Source organism: Parus major, chromosome 20, assembly GCF_001522545.3.
Source record: "Parus major isolate Abel chromosome 20, Parus_major1.1, whole genome shotgun sequence".
NCBI classification, from domain to species: Eukaryota; Metazoa; Chordata; class Aves; order Passeriformes; family Paridae; genus Parus; species Parus major.
The window spans coordinates 5,663,810-5,682,430 of NC_031788.1; the positions used below are offsets into that span (position 1 = coordinate 5,663,810).

Here is an 18,621-nt window from a genome sequence, read left to right on the forward strand (position 1 = left end):
GGCACTGCCAGCCTGCTGGCTGCCCAAAATACAGAATAAAATCCATATTACATAGATACCATCATCCCAGTGCTCTGACAGCCTCGCCCTGAAAGAATTCAGCTTTCTATACACTTTTGCAGTGACTTAATTCCCTTTCTATTACACCAATGTCTAACTGCAAGGAAACATTCACATCCACGTTTTCACTGCAAATAGCCTCTTGTTCTGGCTAAACAAGCTGAAAACACCATTAGACCAACACATTTTCCTTTTCTGCTGGTAAAGATACCAGAATTGGGTTTACTTATTTTTAAAATCTGTTTAATATGTAGCATTTTGAACTACTATGTAAAAGCACAGAAATGAGGATGTGAATAATAACAGAATATCCCAGGTGATATCAGCATAATGAAACACTGTCTCCAGTAAACAAGAAATTTTATTTTGCTTTACTACTTCAAGAAAAATAATTATACCTTCACTCAGGGAAGAGGAAGGTTTGCTTTTATCTACACTATACTTGTAAAACAGAAGAATCTAAGCAGTAAATGTTAAAAGCCCTTGCTAGAAGCTGCTTACAGTCACAGAGAAAATAGCATAATTTCCTATATATAGGAAAGTTTTCCTATAAAAATATAGTTTTCCTATAAAATAATTATAAATGGACATCTAGTTATTCAGCTGTTTGAAGGAGACTGCAGTTGTGATACCAACTCTTTCAATTTAAGATCTTCAAAAGATGCAAATATACTTTTAGAAACTGTACTTAATTAAATTTAAGGAGTTTCCTTGATTTTTTTCTTCAACCACTTGCCAGACCATTGTTTTGTTTCTTATCTGAACAAGCTGCAATTCCAAGTGTGAAATAGGTTTCTATTGTCCACTCCTTTGTCCCACTGGCTTGGTGAGCCAGCATCCAGCTCCTGCAGCTTCCAGCTCCAAGGAGCCCTGGGCAGGACTCAGGGTAAGCAAACAGAACCACAGGTCACAGAAAGTGGTGTACAGACACTTCTGAAATGAAGGCTCTAAGGAGCACATTCCACAGAAAAGTCACAGCAAATTGTGGCCTGAGCACTTGGGAAGCAACAGGTTAAACAAGAGATCTACAGGATCTACCCACAGCTCCTGCAGCTCTCTGAAGCTCCTTCCTGCCCATCCCTGACAGGCAGATTGTGCAGACCAGAACTGCTGTTTGTACTGGGGGCTCTGCCTGTGCAGCCCTGAAAGAAGTGGCAGCTGATGAGCTCCTGCATTCTTCCTCCCAATTAGAGGCAATTAACACCTCCTGCTCCTCCTTCTTTATTCTGCCCTGGAAAAATTTCATAAGCCACAGCCTTGCAGGACAGCCCTCCCCAGCAGCAGAGGAACAGATGACACTGTGCACTGTGAAGTGATGAAGTCTGTTCTGGAATCCAGGGAAATCACAGCAATCTTTCCTGTCCAAAGGAATTCCCATCAGCAGGCAGCGAGACACTGCTCAGAGGGAGCTAAAAAGATGAGCTAACACAGAGAATGGCACTCACAGCATGGACACAGAGCTGGGACACAGCTTCACTCCCAGCAGACTGCAGGGTGGTGGCACTGTCACCGAAGGCCACGGCAGCTGCCACCTCTCACAGAAATCTGACACAATGGCCATGCCTACTCCTTCCACGTCTGCAAAGCCTGACATTCTCAAGGGTGTATGCTAGTTTTATTTTCCTAAGGACACAAGCTCTGCTCCAAAGTGTTTCTGCTTCAATGAGAGAACCTGTGAATGCAGATCCTCTTCATTATGCCAAGGACAGAGAAGGATGGACCCATATTAGGGCTGTTGATACTTGCAGGAACAGGAAAGGTCTGACTCACCAAGACCTTGCAGATGCAAGCAAATCAAAGTTTTCCCAAAAGAAGCAGCACACTTCCTAGGAAAGAGACATAAGCCATGATTCTGGTTGTTCCCTTCCAGAGCTGAGGCAGCAGGATGGAGACTGCCAGTGCAGAAAAGGAGGAGATCCTGCAGGGGATGGCACTGGGTCCCCTGAACAGTCCAGCTCCCTCCTGCTGCTCTGCCAGGGCAGCACAGAGAGCAGCTACAGACAAAGGAGAGGTGTCTGCACCTCTCCACAGCCAGCCTTACACAGGAAAGGAATGCTTGGCAGATACACAGGTGCTGGAATCACAGAAAGCCTTGGAGCAAACAGCTCCAATTCCCTGAAGACTTGATGTCCTGTAGTATTCTTGCCCTAATCTCTTTTACAAGTTCGTGTCCTACCTGACTTCGCATCCAAAACGAGCCCCCAGGATAGCAAAAATTCACTGATAAATGAAAAAGCTATGACTTAGAATTACAGCAAAATCTAAGCTCAACACTACAGTTATTAAAAAACCCCTGCAGTCACATCTTGATGGCAAAATTTGAGACTGACTAGGGCCCAGCTGCCACTGATTTTTGCCTGTGGAACCACACTCATGAAATAAAATTGAAAAGGTTTCAGTGTTGTCACAGCTCCCCTAAGCCAGGAGTGGCTGGCACCTGCTAATTTGCTAACAAAACAGGCTTTCAATAAAAGGATTACTGATGTAATACAAAACATTCATGACTGGCTGATCCACAAATATGTGCTACAATAGGCTTGGCAACACTGAGGGCCTTTCAAGCAGGGCCAGAATAAAAACAAGTGATATTAGAATACTGACCTGCTCAGAGCAGTTAAAAGGCTTTTAAAATAGGAGTAAGTAAAGGATTTGTTGTGTCTGAGGACAGGAAACACTACACAACTAATTTTCCTGTATGTTACAGTACTACTGAAAGATTAAAGTGAAAAAATGTAGGACATTGTCTAAACAAATCTTCTAGCATTATTAAGTCTGTGCAACAGCATGTGAGTAATGTTCACTGGCAAAATTAAATGCAACTACAAAAATTTTGAGATCTGATTCTGGCAATTAGGAATTATCCATACAATGCAGCCTGCCCATTATCAGCCTACCCCTGCAGCAATCTCCTGCTAGGGTTTGTTATATTCTTCCTAAAAGCAAGAATTTTTGCCCATAATTAGTATTTTTCTCCCCATGTTAAATACATCATAATGTTGTTGAAAATATTGTTCACAGTCAATCAGGGCTTAGAAGATCCTTGTTCAAACATGAGAGGGGATAAACATTACCAGCATCAGGCACTAATCATTTAATAACAACTTCTACCTCAGAAATCCAAGGCTGGAAATACTTTTCTGGAAATACTCTGGATTAATGCCATCCCTGATCACAACCAGAACACAGCCAGAGCACCACATTTAGGAGGAATGGAGTTCATCACCTTTCAGAACAGGATCTCTGGGTTTTCAGCTCTGCAGTGGATGGGGTTGACTCAATCTAACCCTCATCTAATGTGACATTGCCATTGTGATATAAATAGTGTCTTATTTGCCTGCTTCAGAAGAACAATGTTAGTCAAGAAAAGGTCAAATGGTTTTGCCACAGGCAAAAAAAAAGAGCAAAAATCTTTGGTAATTTAATACTGCCTTTTTAAATTATTTTTTTTTTGGAAGAGAGTCCAAGTGCTAGTCACACAAGAGGGAGATGAATACAGAAAAGAAGAGAGAAGGCATATTTATCTAGTCTGCAGTAGCAGAAAGCAATAATATTTCAGTCATTTCTTAAGGCCCAGAGGAACTAATATTTACCTGGCATCTCACTGATCACTTCTCTACTTAGAATGCTGCAAACTGTAGAAAAAGGCTGCTCAAACCTGCCTACTTTGGCAGTGCAGAAGTTATAGCTGCAGGCAGGTCTAGGACAGATGTACTGGATACAAGTGATGAATGTATTTTTTTCCACAGTGCTTATTACATTGATGCTTTCAATTAATAAATCATTAATAAACATGACTTCTACCCATAGATAATCATCAAATCAATCAATTTTTAGCCAAATGGAAAAAACACATGATTTTAAGTCTTTGACTACATTATACAACGTGAGCTTGTTACTAACCCTCAGATAAGGGCTATACAAACACCCACATTATTTATTAAGGCTGCTTTCAAGCAATTTTCTCATCCTACAGGGAAAAAAAAAAAAGTAGCTCTGTTCCAAAATTTACATGCAAGGCAGGCTGGTACATTCATACACAACTGAACTAGAGAAACACATAGAGCTGGGAAGTGAAATTTCTACAAATTACTTCACAAAGGTGACCCAAAGGCCGATTCATTGCTCGCTTTTATTGCTGCCAGCACAGTGGGAATCTGTGCACGTGGCAATACTAATGGAAATCAGTAAACAGGGTCACACATGTCACAAGAGTTGCTCTTCATGTTCTAAAAATATTTGTGGGTCCTGCTGGCTGGAGAGGCAGCGACCTTTGCTTGTGTTGCCTGTGCTGGCTGTACCCTGCACCTACAGCTCCCAGTGGGCCCAGGGGACAGCATCCCACTCAGAGGAAATACACTGCTAAACTCCTTATCAACCAAATTAGAAAGTAAAATAATTACAGCAAATTTCCCCCTGGGCCATCCTCTGCAGACTACAAAGGACTCTGAAGATATGAAGCAGCCCATCTCTCCTGGGAAATGCCACGCATTGAGAAACAATTGTTTGTCATTCAATTAAGGTACAGCATGAGGTGAATGAGATAAATGAAGTATCTGCCTCGACTGGAATTGTGTGCTGGGCCCAGGCTCTGCGAGACACAGGCAGCTTGAGGGTTATTTTTGCAGAAAACACATTTATGCAGTGACTTTATGCCTTGAGACCAAAGAGAACGCAGGGCAAAGGGCTACGAGGGAGGGAATGCAGGAGCTCCCCTCAGCTATTCTCTGCAGCCTGAATAAGAAAATAAGAAAAGCAGGAGCAAAGACAACAAAACAACAGCAGTAAATCTATAGAATCTACAGAAAGAGAATGAAAAGCTCCAGCTGTTACTCCAGCCTTGAAGGGAGGCATCTCCTCGAGTTGTGAACAGCAGAGGGATTCTGCTCTGCACACTCTGAATATCCCCAGCTATTGCCAGCAACAGCCTGAACCACAGGCAGCAGGAGCAGGCAGTGAAAGGGCACACACAGAACAAAAAGTGCTTGCTCTGAAAGATCACAGCAGAAAAACGAGGAGGGAACGATGTTCAGGATCTTCTGGCTTTTTGAAATCAAACATGAAATTTTATATCCTCACACACAGAGACACTGGGAAAAATTTAAATCAGATTTATGAATAATAGCCCTTTCTTTGAACTTCTGGAAAGCTGCTGAAAATTCTGAGCATTAGGAAGGAAGAATGAAAATAAGGATTTGAAAAGAGAAATGAAGGCAAGCTTGATGTTTGTATAATAAAACAAAATCCAATGCCAAAGCTTGAGAAAAACAAGGAAATTAAATAGTTCCAACACTATTCTTTGTCAAACACTACACACTAAGGATTTGCATTTTCCAACTGCCATCTGGATTTTTTTTTTTTTTAATTTTAAATGCATCATGGGGAACTAAAGCAAGACAGCTTATACCTTCATGTCCTCAAGCTTTTTTGTTCCTTTGTTTGCTGTTAAACAAGGAACATTCACAGATAATGACTGGCTATAATTACTGAGAAATACATAAAGAAAACAAGTTTTTCAAAATGTCCCATCCAAATGCATTAGCAATTAGAACCTCCTCAAGTTTCCATTAGTCTGGCAAAACAAGAAATAATCTCATGGCAGCTGACTAAAATTCTTAAAGATTGTCACATTGATTGAATTTCAAAGTATAGACTTACAAATTCGTAGTCTCCATCCTGTGGTACTTTCCAATCAGATGAATTTTTTGTCTGGCCAGAAACATTCTTCCCAAAGCTATTGATTTGATTCTCCTTCTCCTTCTGTTCAAAGTATTCAAGGAATGATGGTCTGGCTGGCTGCATCGTTTCATCCCTCCCTGGAAATATTAAAAATAAGAAAAAAATAGTTATTTTGAAAAATACAGTTTTGGTTATACAGCCCTACATCATGCCCAAAAGCGATTTTATTTTTTTTAGCACACACTAAATCACACAGTACTGCTAAAGTACTTGCTAAAATACCATTTTTCAGCAGCTTTTCCATCATAAAACTGAAAAGGGGAGCAGGGAAGCTGAAAGCCCACCAGAGAAGTGATTACAGTGCTGGAGGCCTTGGCCTCTAGACCTGCAATCCATCCCTGACAGCACACTCCAGGTAACCAACTGCATGCACTGAATGCCAGAACTGAACAGCTGCTGGTGAGACAGGCTGGCCTTTCTCATCCCAGCCAGGTTCCATGCACTGCAGAGTAAGCAGGCTTCAAAAATAAGCAGTGCTGTTTTACCAGCAGAAACCCACCTTTACATTTGTGAACAGAACAGGACAAAAATGAGCCTTTCAAAGGTTACAGACACCTTATAAATACCACAAAATTTGCCTTGGGTAGAAGTGGTCAAGTTTTCTATACTGTTCGTGTAGAAAGGCTTATTTAGCTTGCAAAACTTCTTTTTCTCTTCTTATAAATAGTAGGTGTTCAAGTTTACTGCTCTACTTTTCTTTTTGTAAATTAGTTCTTCTGAACCAACTTTCTTAGTGGGAAAAAGGTTTAGACTCACACTCAGACAAGACAGATATACAGATTAACCATTCAGTTCTAGGCTGTAATTAAGAAACTTGGGGTAATAAGAAATGGGAGGGCAGCTTCATTTGTAGGGTGATGACAGCACAGTAAGGAAGGAAATGATGAAATGTGAGAGGATGGAAATACTAATTCCCAACACAGACAGGAAAAAAAAAAAAAAAGCCAAAACAGGAAGAAAACATGAAATTTAACTTCACAGCAAGTCAAGGCCACAAGGCTTCCAGCACCTCCTCCAAGAGAAGATTTCTTCAGTACTGCCACCAGAGCAGCACCAGATGCTGCCCAGGCTCTGCACACTTAAAATGGGCTGTCCTGAGTTTCAGCACAGCTAATTCCTTGAGAAGATTTCAGTCCAAACTCAGAGGCACAGCAAACATGCTTGGACAGGGCTGCAGCAGGACCATGAGAGCTGCAGACACAGCTGAAGGCTGCTCACAGTTTAATGCCACTGCACTGCCCTGGATGATGAAATGCTCCACCAAAACCTGTGAGCAGCACTGTAACCCACTAAATGGGTTTGTTCTGTAACACAAGGTTCCCTAGAATAAGTTACTCATACTTGAAACATATGTTAGAGGTGATGCAGAAACCATAATTTTCAGATCAGGACTGGAGTTAACAGAAAATGGCATCAGAACAGCCTAAGTCTGGAACTGCAGAAATAAGTTCAGTGCTGAACGCCATACGTTTGAAAAAAATATAATCTGTCAGGCAGGCAACCAACCAAGAGTTTAGAGCTCCAAACAAGCACACAGGGGATGTCCTGTGATGGGTTGGCAGGGTCTGTGTAATGCAGAGACTCTCCCACATGCATCTGTAGAGCAGGCAGGCTGTCACAAAACAGTCCTCTCTAAGGACATCCAGCAGCGCTTTCCTCTAGAAAAAATATTAGCTGCTCTGGAAACTCATTAAGATTTAATCACAGAGTATTATTCTTGCATATAAAATTGCCACCCAGTGATCCAGAACTTCCCTGGCAGACTCTGAACCTCAGAGAAGTGGATGAAGTCCTTGGTCAGCTACAAGATACTCCAGGAAATTATTTGTCTACAGACGTGTTAATTACGGAACAAATTTCTACAAAGTATGAGAAATCTTGGCAGGATATTTGGGTTGTGATACTGAGAGAAGTGTGGTTCTGCACAGCCCTAAATGTCATGATGCATTTTGAAAAAGCCCTGCATCGTTCTGCCTCTCCAGGGCCAGCTAAAAGCTCAAGCATGAACTGAAGTGCTGATACGTTTGCACCATGACAACTGGAGCAAAGACAAATTATTATACCCCTGTCAGTAGTTCCCCTTTTTTAAAAAACAAAACTAAAAAACTCATCATACATAATTAGATCAAGAAAGACACCTTCAGACCAGCAGCGTGAAGGTCAGGCAGGCAACACGTCTGCGAAGTGGAGAACAGATTTGCTGTTGGGAATAATTACTGAAATACAATCACAATCCAATTACTGCTGAGTGATAAAACATTTATTTAGAATGAAGTAAACACACCCCTTGTACTCTGCTGCAGCTCAGCCTGCTTGAAGCAGGAGCTAAGTTATTATGGACAATCATGGCAATGTTTAACACCAACTGATTTTACAAAAAGAGAGGAATTCATAACTAGCTGGGCTAATCTATACACAGCTCACTGTCAAGCCAGCCTGGGTCTTGGTAATTCAGACTTCCTAGGGGGAAAAAAGGAGAAAATCTAAATCATGTTTGTACTCTGTTTTGGAGATTACTGTTTGCAGCAGAAGAGACTGTGAAAGCAAATGTTTCACTCCAGCGACATTGGCTTATTCAGTTCTTTTCTATTTACTTTCTAAAAAGACTCAAAACAGAACTTAATTCAGAGTCAGTTAAAATGATGCTGCTCATTTCCTCACATCTTGTGCTTTACCAAGAACTGCAGTATTTGCACTTGGCAGAAGAGATTTGCAGAGTTCCACCTCTCCAGTGTGCCCAGGTGCCACTGGATGGAATCCCTTCCCTCCAGCAGGTCACCTGCACCACACAGCTCAGTGCTGTCAGTGATAAAATCAAGAACAGGAAAAATTATGTACTTATAGAAGCTTTTCTTGCTGCCCTTGATGTCCCTGGCCATATTTAGTTCTGTCAGGGTTTTAGCTTTCCTGGCTAAAAGCTGACCTGATCCCTGGCTGCTTGGACAATCTCTGTATTTCTCCCAGGCTACCTGTGCTTGTTTCCACCCTCTGCAGGTCTCCTTTTTGTGGCTGAGTTTGTCCAGGAGAGGCCTCATGGCATTTCTGCCTCAAGTTAGCCTTGGATATGAACCAGCTTTTTGGGCACCTTTTCCATCAATGACTTTATCCCATGATACTGTACCAAGCTTATTCATGAGAAGGCCAAGATCTGCTCTCCTGAAGTGTGGGGCTTTCTGTGTGACCTCCTCACTCTCCCAGTGAGAGGATGAGGGGAAATGAACTGCTGCAAAGGGTAACTCGGCTGAACAAAAGGAAGAAAGTTTCACAGCAGGGATGGTTGTGCAACAGAACAGGACTGGAGTGACTTTGCAAGGCCTCGAGCAGCAAGATCTGACATTGCAGCTGTCCCATTCCAGGGACAACTGCACACAGGGAAATCACACTGATGAGCACCAGAGCTCCCTGCTTTTCCACCCAAGGGCTTTTGTGGCACATGCTCTTCACACCCACCATCAGACACCTCTCACCCTGCAGTCACCCTAGTCCTTGCAAACACAAGCAACATTTAATCACCAATTTAAGTACATTTAGTCACCAATTTAAATACATTTAGTCACCAATTTAAGTACACTTCCACACATCAACACATAACATCTTAGTGCTGCTTTGTTTTTTAAATGACATAAAGCAGAGATTGCTAACTGACAAAAAAAATGGGAAATAAAAAAAGGATGGTAATAAAAAAAGGAGAAATAGCTGTGATACATATCTAAGATATCTGAAATTTTAGTTGCTGCTATGATCTCTGTAGGGGTGTGGATGCAGCAAGACCGACAGAAACGCTCCCGGAGACAGAAAGACATTACAGCAAATCAATTATCATCCCAGCACGACTGAATTTCTTTTTGTCAATCTTAGCACTTAACAGCAGTGTCATCTTTCCAAAGATGACCTGCTATTAATTCAACACAAGAGTCACACCACTGTATCTTTAAAATTTTGATAACAGGCAGCCAAAGACAAAAATCGATCACTGCTATTTGCAGAAGCAGATGCTGCTGAAAGATGACACCGCACCAAATGCCTCTGTGCCAAAAAGCATTTAACTTCCTAATTTTATAGGGTTAGGATAAAATATGAACATTTGACAGAAAGTGAGATCACAACTGTGGTAGAGAAGAGCCTTTTATGAGAAGGTCACCCCATGGTGACAAGAAAGGCTTCACTGTTGCATCTATTTTGGAATCTAAAGAGTTGCTTGTAAGGATGAGCCATGAGAGCTCCCTGGAGCCATTAAAGGTCTATCATTTAAATATGCAGTCATCTTTTAGGAGCTATATTAATTACATAAATGGAAGACCACAGCTCTGCTGGGGCTGGTCCAACTGACTGCAGAATTGCAGGTTCAGAGTGGCTGTGCAGAGCAGGAGGGGCTGCTCAGAGCTCAGCCTGCATCCTGTGAAGAGCAGAAGCCCTCCATGGAAAACTCACAGGTGTTGCCTGGTTTTAAAGTCTTGTTTAAAAAGTATAAGAACATCAGTACTGTTATGCCTGAGAACAGAAAAAGGTGTGAAAGGGTCCAAAGGTAGAGAATGCTGTAAGTTGTGCACAACAAATATCCCTGTAAAGTTTGACTTCTGTGTTAGCCTTCAGCACTGGAAAGCAATGTCCAACTGCTGGGCCAGTCCCTCCCCAAGCACAAACAGCCCAGACAAGCCAAAAGACAACTGGGTACAGGCAGGGCTCTGCAAGAAGCCAGCACTTGGACCCTCTCCTCTGCCAGGCTACAGCAAAGGCAACTTGTGAGGAAAAAACTGAACAGCAATCCTCCCCTTTCCAAAAAATGGCACCTGTCTGAATAGTTGAAGGAATGGATTAGGTAAATCTTAGGGGCTGACTGCAGCATACAAACCACCTCACATGAAGCAAAAGATGACAAAGGAAGTGTGGAGAGCCTCTCAAGTCATTTGCATTTCCATATGATGCTGCAGAGGAAGCAGAATGATAAAGAAGAAACAGCCCAGTCAATCAAACCAGCAAGAGATTTACTCTTCATCCCCAGCAGTAAAGAATATCCATGAAACCAGATCATTTGCTATCATCTAGCCCCAGAAATCAGAAGATTTCTTTTTTTCATTGATTTTGCCAAATTAGCTCTCACAATTGAAAAATTTCAGAAGCTCATGAGCTTCAAAGGATGCTTTCAAAAAGAAAGGGAGATTTACAAAGCCCTTTTATCTATCTGAACAAGCTCGCTGAGTGATGAAACTAAAATTTCTGCTTTTCTCTAAAATTATTCCTCTCTACTCAAACTTGACACCAGAATAATCCTTGTTTTATTATTCTTTCCTCTTGAAAGGAATTGCTGAAGTCTACCTAAGGTGAACATTCTGGAGTTATAAAGCTTGAGAGGGAGAGTAAGATAACCTCAGGAACACATTTTGTGTGCACTTTACTCAAGGCAGTTTATACAGGTAATACTTAAATACTTGTTCTTGAAGTCACAATAATTAGATTTCCTCCCTATACCACAAAAATTGGAGCTGGAGTTATGGCTGGGAACACTCAGGAGATAATGCTACAAATTAATTCACAATGAAGCTGACATAAATTGGCAACAATGAAGTGATCAATTACTACATTAATGATTTCAAACTAAAACGTGATCCTTGGTTCATGTGTGTGTATTTGTCAAAAATTCAGAGGCTGCCACCTCTACTAAGCCTCAGTCCTCACTAGTCTCAGTAAGCTGCTGCTTTATATTCAACTATGTAAGTTTAAGACTGAAAATACATACTTAGGATGCACAAAAAAGTGCCTGATGGTCATGTGCAAGCAACACTTCATTAATATTAAATTTCAAACGGAACTGCAGTTTTCTTTGCTTTGGGCTATTTTTTAGAGATCACAGATGAACTTTAGCAGCTGGACAGCATAATTTGTGCAGTCTAAAGAGGACTGAGTAATTTTAAGCAGCAGAGCAGAGAGATGTCAAGTTACTCAACCAGAGCAAAAATTGCTCCATCATTAATAAGTTCAACCCATGGCAAGAGGAGCTGAAATTTCCTCATATTAAAAGCAGAACACGTAACACTTTTTATTTCTTTATGAGGACAAGTCTCCCCATAGTTATATTAATCTCAAATTAAATCAAACCAAAATACTCCCAAAACAGGTTCTGCTATTAGTAAGAAACTCCAAAATGAACATAAAAATCAACCTAAATCTCTTACTGAATAAGGTGTGAAAGACATTTAAGGAGAAGAGCACCAACACTCACCCAAAGCTGTAACATCTGTAGTGAGAACCCTTCCAAAAATAGGGGAGGAAATCCTCACAGTAATTGAAGGTGCTTAAGGCCAGGTTACCTCCTTTTATATCTCTGCTTTAAATCTCAGACATAATTATAAATATAGAGCAGCTTTCTTCCTCCATCACAGATCTTCAGGGGCCACCTCATGTCTTTCACCTCATTAACTTGAATTGCTAATTTGGTGCAGCAGCCACAGCACGTGACAGGCAGTGAGATGTGAAGGTGCATCGAGAAAGAAGTGAACATTTCCTATTCTGCATCCTCTGCCTCAGCTCCTCATAAATCTTCATGAGAAACAGCCTCATCAGCAGGGATGTAGACTTCACATCCAGCACCTGTGGGTAACAGCTCAGGCTCCCCAGATGGCACAGAACCAAGTAAGCACTTCCTAACTCCCTTTCTATTCATAAGCCAGAAACTCATTTGCTTATCTAGAGAGAACAGAAAACAACATTGCAATGAACATTTTTTTTTTTTTACCCTGAAGCTTGAAAATCTGCTGGTAGAAACAAATCTGGTTTTGAACTTCTGCAGTGAAGGAATTTAAGAGTTTGCACTTTTTCTTATTCCTGCTTAGGAGTAAGGCTTTCTCCAGAATTTATTTTGATCCAGTAGGGACTGAGTTTATTCTTAGAAGAGACAGGTAGGATCCAGTTTGCCTGTATGTGCAAATGCATGGATGTGCATGGGACAGAGAGGTAGTTAGTAAGTGATTTACTACCACTCTGTCTCTTGGTTGAGTCTCCTGAAGCACACTGCCTCCTCTCCAGTGCTCAGAACCCTGTTAATCACATCTCCCATCTTCTCCAAGAAAAATGCTTCTGTCCAGAGGAAAAAAAACAAACCCTCCTTTCTATCCCCCACCCTACTAAATACAGGAGTGCTCAATAAGAAACTGTTAAAACCAGAAAAAATAGCTCTGTTAAACACACACATTCTTTCTCCAATTTCAGGATCTCTGAAAAGATACACAGATAATTAACTTTGTCTTAGCAATGAAGCTTTGTCAAATATACAGTGCAACCAAAGGCAGACAAGCATCCCCCTTAGATCCTGAATTTAACTTCTCTCCATTCTCCAGCCTGGACAGAGCCAGTATTTCAATAACTAGGGGCAGTGTTCAAACAGCAAAACAAAACACACAACAAAAAACCCACAACAAAATGACAGCACACACAACAGCTCCTTGGAAATGCTGTCTGCATGTCCACACAGTTTAATACTCTTAAGCAAATTTTGCTGGCCACTGCTTATGTCAAGCTTGCCAGCAAGGCTGCTATTAAAAGTCAAAAGACAACAGGAACATTTCTCTGTGCAGATTTGTATTCTCCACACCCCAAGAGTGGCAGTAGGATGATTCTAACAGTTTGAGAACAATTTAATCAATGTAGGAGTTTGTAGAAGCAGCATGTTATTTAAATGCATAATGCTGAGAGTGTTTTATGGTTCAGCTATGACTAAATGGACCAATTTGCTTTAAACACAGAACTCCACCACTGGACATTAATAACACTAAGTAGTGGGAAGCTGCTGCAAAGAGCTATTATTGTCCATGGAGAAAACCAGAGGCAAAACAAGTACCTTTGGCCAATATCTTTGACGCACACATGATGTAACTCCTGACAAGACGTGGAGTTATTCTCCACAGTAGCTGCATGAGCAATTTGGATAATGTGCCCCTGTGCTTTTCTGGACAACTAATGATATTATCATCTATGGCTACCTCAGCTACACACCAGTAAGACTTTAATCAATTACAATATTAATGCAATCACATAATCCTTCTGCCACCCATTCTCACTCTGCTGCTCACACTGCAGGTTTTACAGTCATTGCTTTACGTGAAAAATCTCAGGTTAATTCATGGGGAGAAAACATCTCCCGAGTCTTGGCAGAAATGTTTCTCTGGCTTAGGTTTAAGTGTCACCCACTGGATGTCTCACACAGCCACCAAGATGGCAAGTTTACTCTGAATCATTCTTCAAATAGGAAATTGCCAAGTTTGCATCTTAGCTCATTTAATTTGCTAATGAAGCCCAATTCCCCCTCAAAAGGGGAAATACTTTTTTTAAAATGACACAACCATGCTTAGCAGTGTGGGCATGGTAGAAGCACAACAAAACCCAAGCCACTGGGTACAACATTCAAACTGTGTAAGAATGAAGCCTGGATTTTTTTTTTTATTTTGAGCATTTACAAACTCTAAAGAATTTTTACCAGCACATTACATTATCAAGGTAGAGACAACAGTGTTATTAAAGGTTCTGGTGTACCTCTGCACCAGACACTGTATGGAATATGTGCCACATGAACAAAAACCCCACAACCCTTCCCCTGTCTCCACATCCCTCATTCATCTCAACCCAAACACCAGACAGCCCAAACTACTGCTGCCAGTTCTGCATTCTCCAATATAATTCACCAATTATTTCATGCTTAAACAAACAAGATGTATTTTAACAGAGAAAATAGGGCAGACTATAGTACTAGACAAACTAGATCCAATTTCACTTGGATCTGATCATATTGCAGTGTTCAAGGAAGGCAACATTATTATAAAATTATGTTCTGCTCTTTAAATCAAAGAGACAAATTCATGCCAAGATTCCACTATCTAAACAAGTACAGCAAGTAAAGCAGAAAAATTAAGATTAAAAGCATAAAGAGTAAAAAACACTTCACTGTTTACCAGCACTATATATTCTCTCATAGAAAAATTATAAAAGGACATTTCCAGACATATTAACAGCTCAAAAGTTATTCCAGCTCTCGAGCACAATGGAAATGTCTGTTATTACAAATCACTGCTCATCTATAGTTCTCCAGCTACATTTAAAGTTTTCCTGGAATAGTTTAACTGCAATCCATAAGTAATCCTTCAGCAATCGATTTAGAAGTAAAATGTGTCACAGCACAATTTAGTATCTGTGGTCTCAGGCAATCACTTGAGTGCTTTCAGAATGTGTAACAGAATGTCACAGTGACATTTTTAATGCTGCCTGACTATTTATATTGAGTGCCCAGAATAAAGCCAAGCAAATGAAAGAATTTAAGCAAACACAATTACAGCTCAATTGACTGCAAAACAAAACTTCCTGTGCTATGTAGAATACTGGAATTTAAGATTCCTCTGAGCTTAAGAAGTCACAAATTGATTTATGCAAGAATCACTTTCAAGTCTACTGGAAGTTGTTTGCACTTTCAAGGCTATTGGAAGTTGTTTGCTAGAGTTTTACCCTATCTATAAAACACTGAAATACAACACTTTAAACGTTTTTTATATTAAAAATAAATACAACCAAACAGAAAACTAGCTAAGACACAGATTTATTTTTTTTAATTAGAAAGAAGGGCTAGCACACAGCTTCAGAAATCTGCAGTTAAGAAGCCCAGGACACCTAGGGAAGCTATAATGCCATGTAAAAAAAACAAACCATAAGTTTTTTATTGACTTAAAAATAGATTCTATTGTGAGTCATAACACAAGCTGCCAAAAAAAATATATATAGGTCTTTAAAAATATGATTCAATGAAGCTTCTTAAAACTCTGTTGTTCTCAAACAGCATTATTATATTTATATTTAGGATTACAGAAAATCACTTTCTCCAGAGGGCTCTGCAGCAGGTTGATGAGCTTTAGGGCTAAATGCATTTAACTGAATGCTATGAATATGTAAATGGCAAGCTGAAAAAATGAAGCTGCAGGGAATTCTCATGAAGGACAAGCTGCTCAGAGACACTTCCTTGCATCCCCCAAACAAACTGAGAGCTGCTCCTTGCAGCAGCCAGCATTTCAGAGTTACTGTACCAAAGGAGGAGGAGAAAAGGGTGTTAAGGTAAAGCTGTCATTTTCACTAACATCAGATTTGCTGGAATGAAGCTGCAAGGAGGCAAAACACAGCAGGACCTGCAGCTGAGAGTGGGTTCACTGGGGAGCCATGGAAGTGGTCCCTGTGTCACAAACCACCTCCAAACACCTCCTGCAGCTGCTGCTCCTCTGCCACACACCTCCCTCTGAACACCTTGCACAGCAGCAGCTGAAGAACAGAGAGTTTTTAAGGAGCCTGAAGTCTAAGGAGGGTTTAAAAGGAAAACACTTTCCAGTCACGGAGATGTGGAGGTGTCAGAGCTTGTTGTGGAGCTCCCTCTTGAGGGTAGAGACTGCCCTGTGGTAAAGGCATCGCTGCATCCTCATTCTGCTCAAAACCAGAGCATGTCCTTGCTAAAGAGATATTATCAAAGGCATCTCCTCAGGCCTCTGAACACCACTTCACAGCACCAGCTGCTTTTGAGTTACAAGCCCTGCAGCCTTGAAAAGATAGCGAGAAGATAAGCACATGTCAAACACCGAAGATAAACTCAAGAGGTGCTTTACTCACACAGTGCTGGCAGGGCAGGAGCACCAGACAGCAAAACCTCTGGTACTGTGAGCCATGAAATGGAACAATACACACTGAGGATGAGAAACTATCAGTGCTGTGTGTTGGTAAAGAAACTGAAGCTTCACCAGGTTTATTTAACACTGTTGAAATGTCCCTTTCTTTGGGTGACATTTGAGCTGCTCTAAGCATCCATCCATCCCCTTGCTAGACAGACCTGGTTCCACCACACCACTGTCTTTGCTGCCCCAAGCTGCTACATGGACTGACACCTCTGAATCATTTGCTGAATCATGTTTATCAGTGTTTGGGAAAATCTTTACAGGGATTCTGCTGAAATCCTCCTCTCAAACCCAACATCATTTCATAAGCTTCAAAGGGCCCTGACAGGGAAGAAGCTTTCAGCACAGAAAATCCTGAGGAAATGATTTTTGCAAACTCCTGTGAAGAACAGCTAAAGGCTCAGTATCAGATGGCCAAGGAAGTCTTTGGAAGCAGTGGCAGAGCCAAAAGAACAAGCCTTGCATGTGATGGTCGTACTTGAGTACTGCTAAGCCCTCAGTCAGCACTTTCCCCAGTCCTGGAGCAAATAAACATCCAGGCTGGTCAGTTGAGTCATCCCTGACTACCTCTGCCTTAGGACTTTGAGGTTAACAAACCAGTGGGAATGGATTTCTATGAGAATGAAAAGATTCCTTTTCTTGTAGTCAAACTTTGCCAGGAAGGCTCTCCCTGCCATTTATTTAATCAAAAAAACATTTTCAACCCTTTTCCAGCTCAAGCTGTAAGGTCTTAGACTATCAGCCAGGTAATTTTAAATCATACATCCTCTGACAAGGCTTGTGGCTTTAGAGTAAGCTTTCATGTTTTAGGACAGCACAGATTTCAATTTGAACATCTAAACCAGCAGCACAGCTCACTCAGTTGTCCTCAGTGACTGCAGTGGAACTAAAGAAACACCAGCCTAGAGGGATGACAACTCCTCCCACTGCATGTCCTGCTGTGATGAAGCCTGCAATATATTTGTCATTTCATCAATCTGTCTCTTCATTGAATTCATCACTCCTAAAACTTACTGCTTTCAGAGGCCAGGTTACAGCCAGATCATCATCTAAAGCAACATACATTTTGTCATTAACCCCTTTTTGGAGTCCCCCTCTAAGTTCTGTGAATAATACAAACCCAGCAAAATAGAACTGAAAAAAAAAACAAAACAAAAAACCCCAAAACTACTACCTAGAATCAGATCTTATTCGATTAACACAGAAGCCTGTGGACTTCAGCTCTACCAAGTGCAAGACTACAAAGCATGGCTTGAAACTTGGACCTAGAAAGGTTCCTCTACTGCCAGAGGGCACTGACCAAAGAGTTTTGGGTCCTTACAACCAAAAAACACAACAATCTACCAAAAATATCAAAGCAGGTTGGGAATACATATCATAGCCCACATAAAGATTTAAGTAATATTCTTTTTCTTACTTTTCATGGTGCCCTCCTCCTCTTCCTCCTCGGTGTTGATGACCATTGTGCCCAGCTGGGACTCCAGGGTGCCATCGTGCTCTATCATGGTGTTGGCTCCATCACTCATGGTGTTCACAGCTCTGATGGTGCCAGTTTCATCTCCACTCGCCCTCACCATGGTACCCGAATCTGTCTCATCCTCCTCCTGTTCAAACACGCCACAAATGGAGATTTTACTGATGGTGAAGTCCTATGAGAAATGTCTGTATTTAAGGACACTGGCAAGTCACATGAATTCAGAGGTTTTTCAGACACACACAGAAGTGACGTTTGGTTTATGCACTTTGTTTTCTCCCTGTCATCTCCAAATAGGTAATGAAAACTAATGAATACTTTTCTACCAGCATGATAAATAAGAGAACAGATAAATAATCAGCAGGAACTTCTCAGTGCAGGTTGTATGTAATTTCTGAGCTGGTGAAGTGTCTGTAAGAGTAGATTAGAATCAGTCATTCCATCAGTCTTCAGTGTTTCTATTCATGCAGGCAGTTCTGAGAGCTGACCCTGACCCACTGTCTCCAGTGGTACAGCTCACTGAGCAGCCACCAGTTACTCAACAGAGTATGTGGCACATGGAAAGAAACACCCTCATCCTGCCTCTTTTCTATTTCTGACATTAGGTAGTTTTACTCATTACAAACTTCAAGAGCCCTGAAGAAAAATTAACTACAT

At 41.1% G+C, this 18,621-nt stretch overlaps 1 protein-coding gene across 2 annotated transcripts in view; it reads right to left on the reverse strand.

Moving 5' to 3' along the window:
- The window catches only part of STK4 (serine/threonine kinase 4), a 45,424-nt gene that overhangs the window by 16,629 nt on the left and 10,174 nt on the right, over positions 1–18,621 (reverse strand). For both annotated transcript variants that reach the window (XM_015647765.2, XM_033519103.1), the window contains exons 9-10: positions 17,908–18,094; positions 5,716–5,873 (exon numbers count right to left, since the gene is read on the reverse strand). In XM_015647765.2, coding sequence (XP_015503251.1) covers positions 5,716–5,873; positions 17,908–18,094 — 345 coding nt within the window. The remainder of the gene's footprint in view (positions 1–5,715; positions 5,874–17,907; positions 18,095–18,621) is intronic.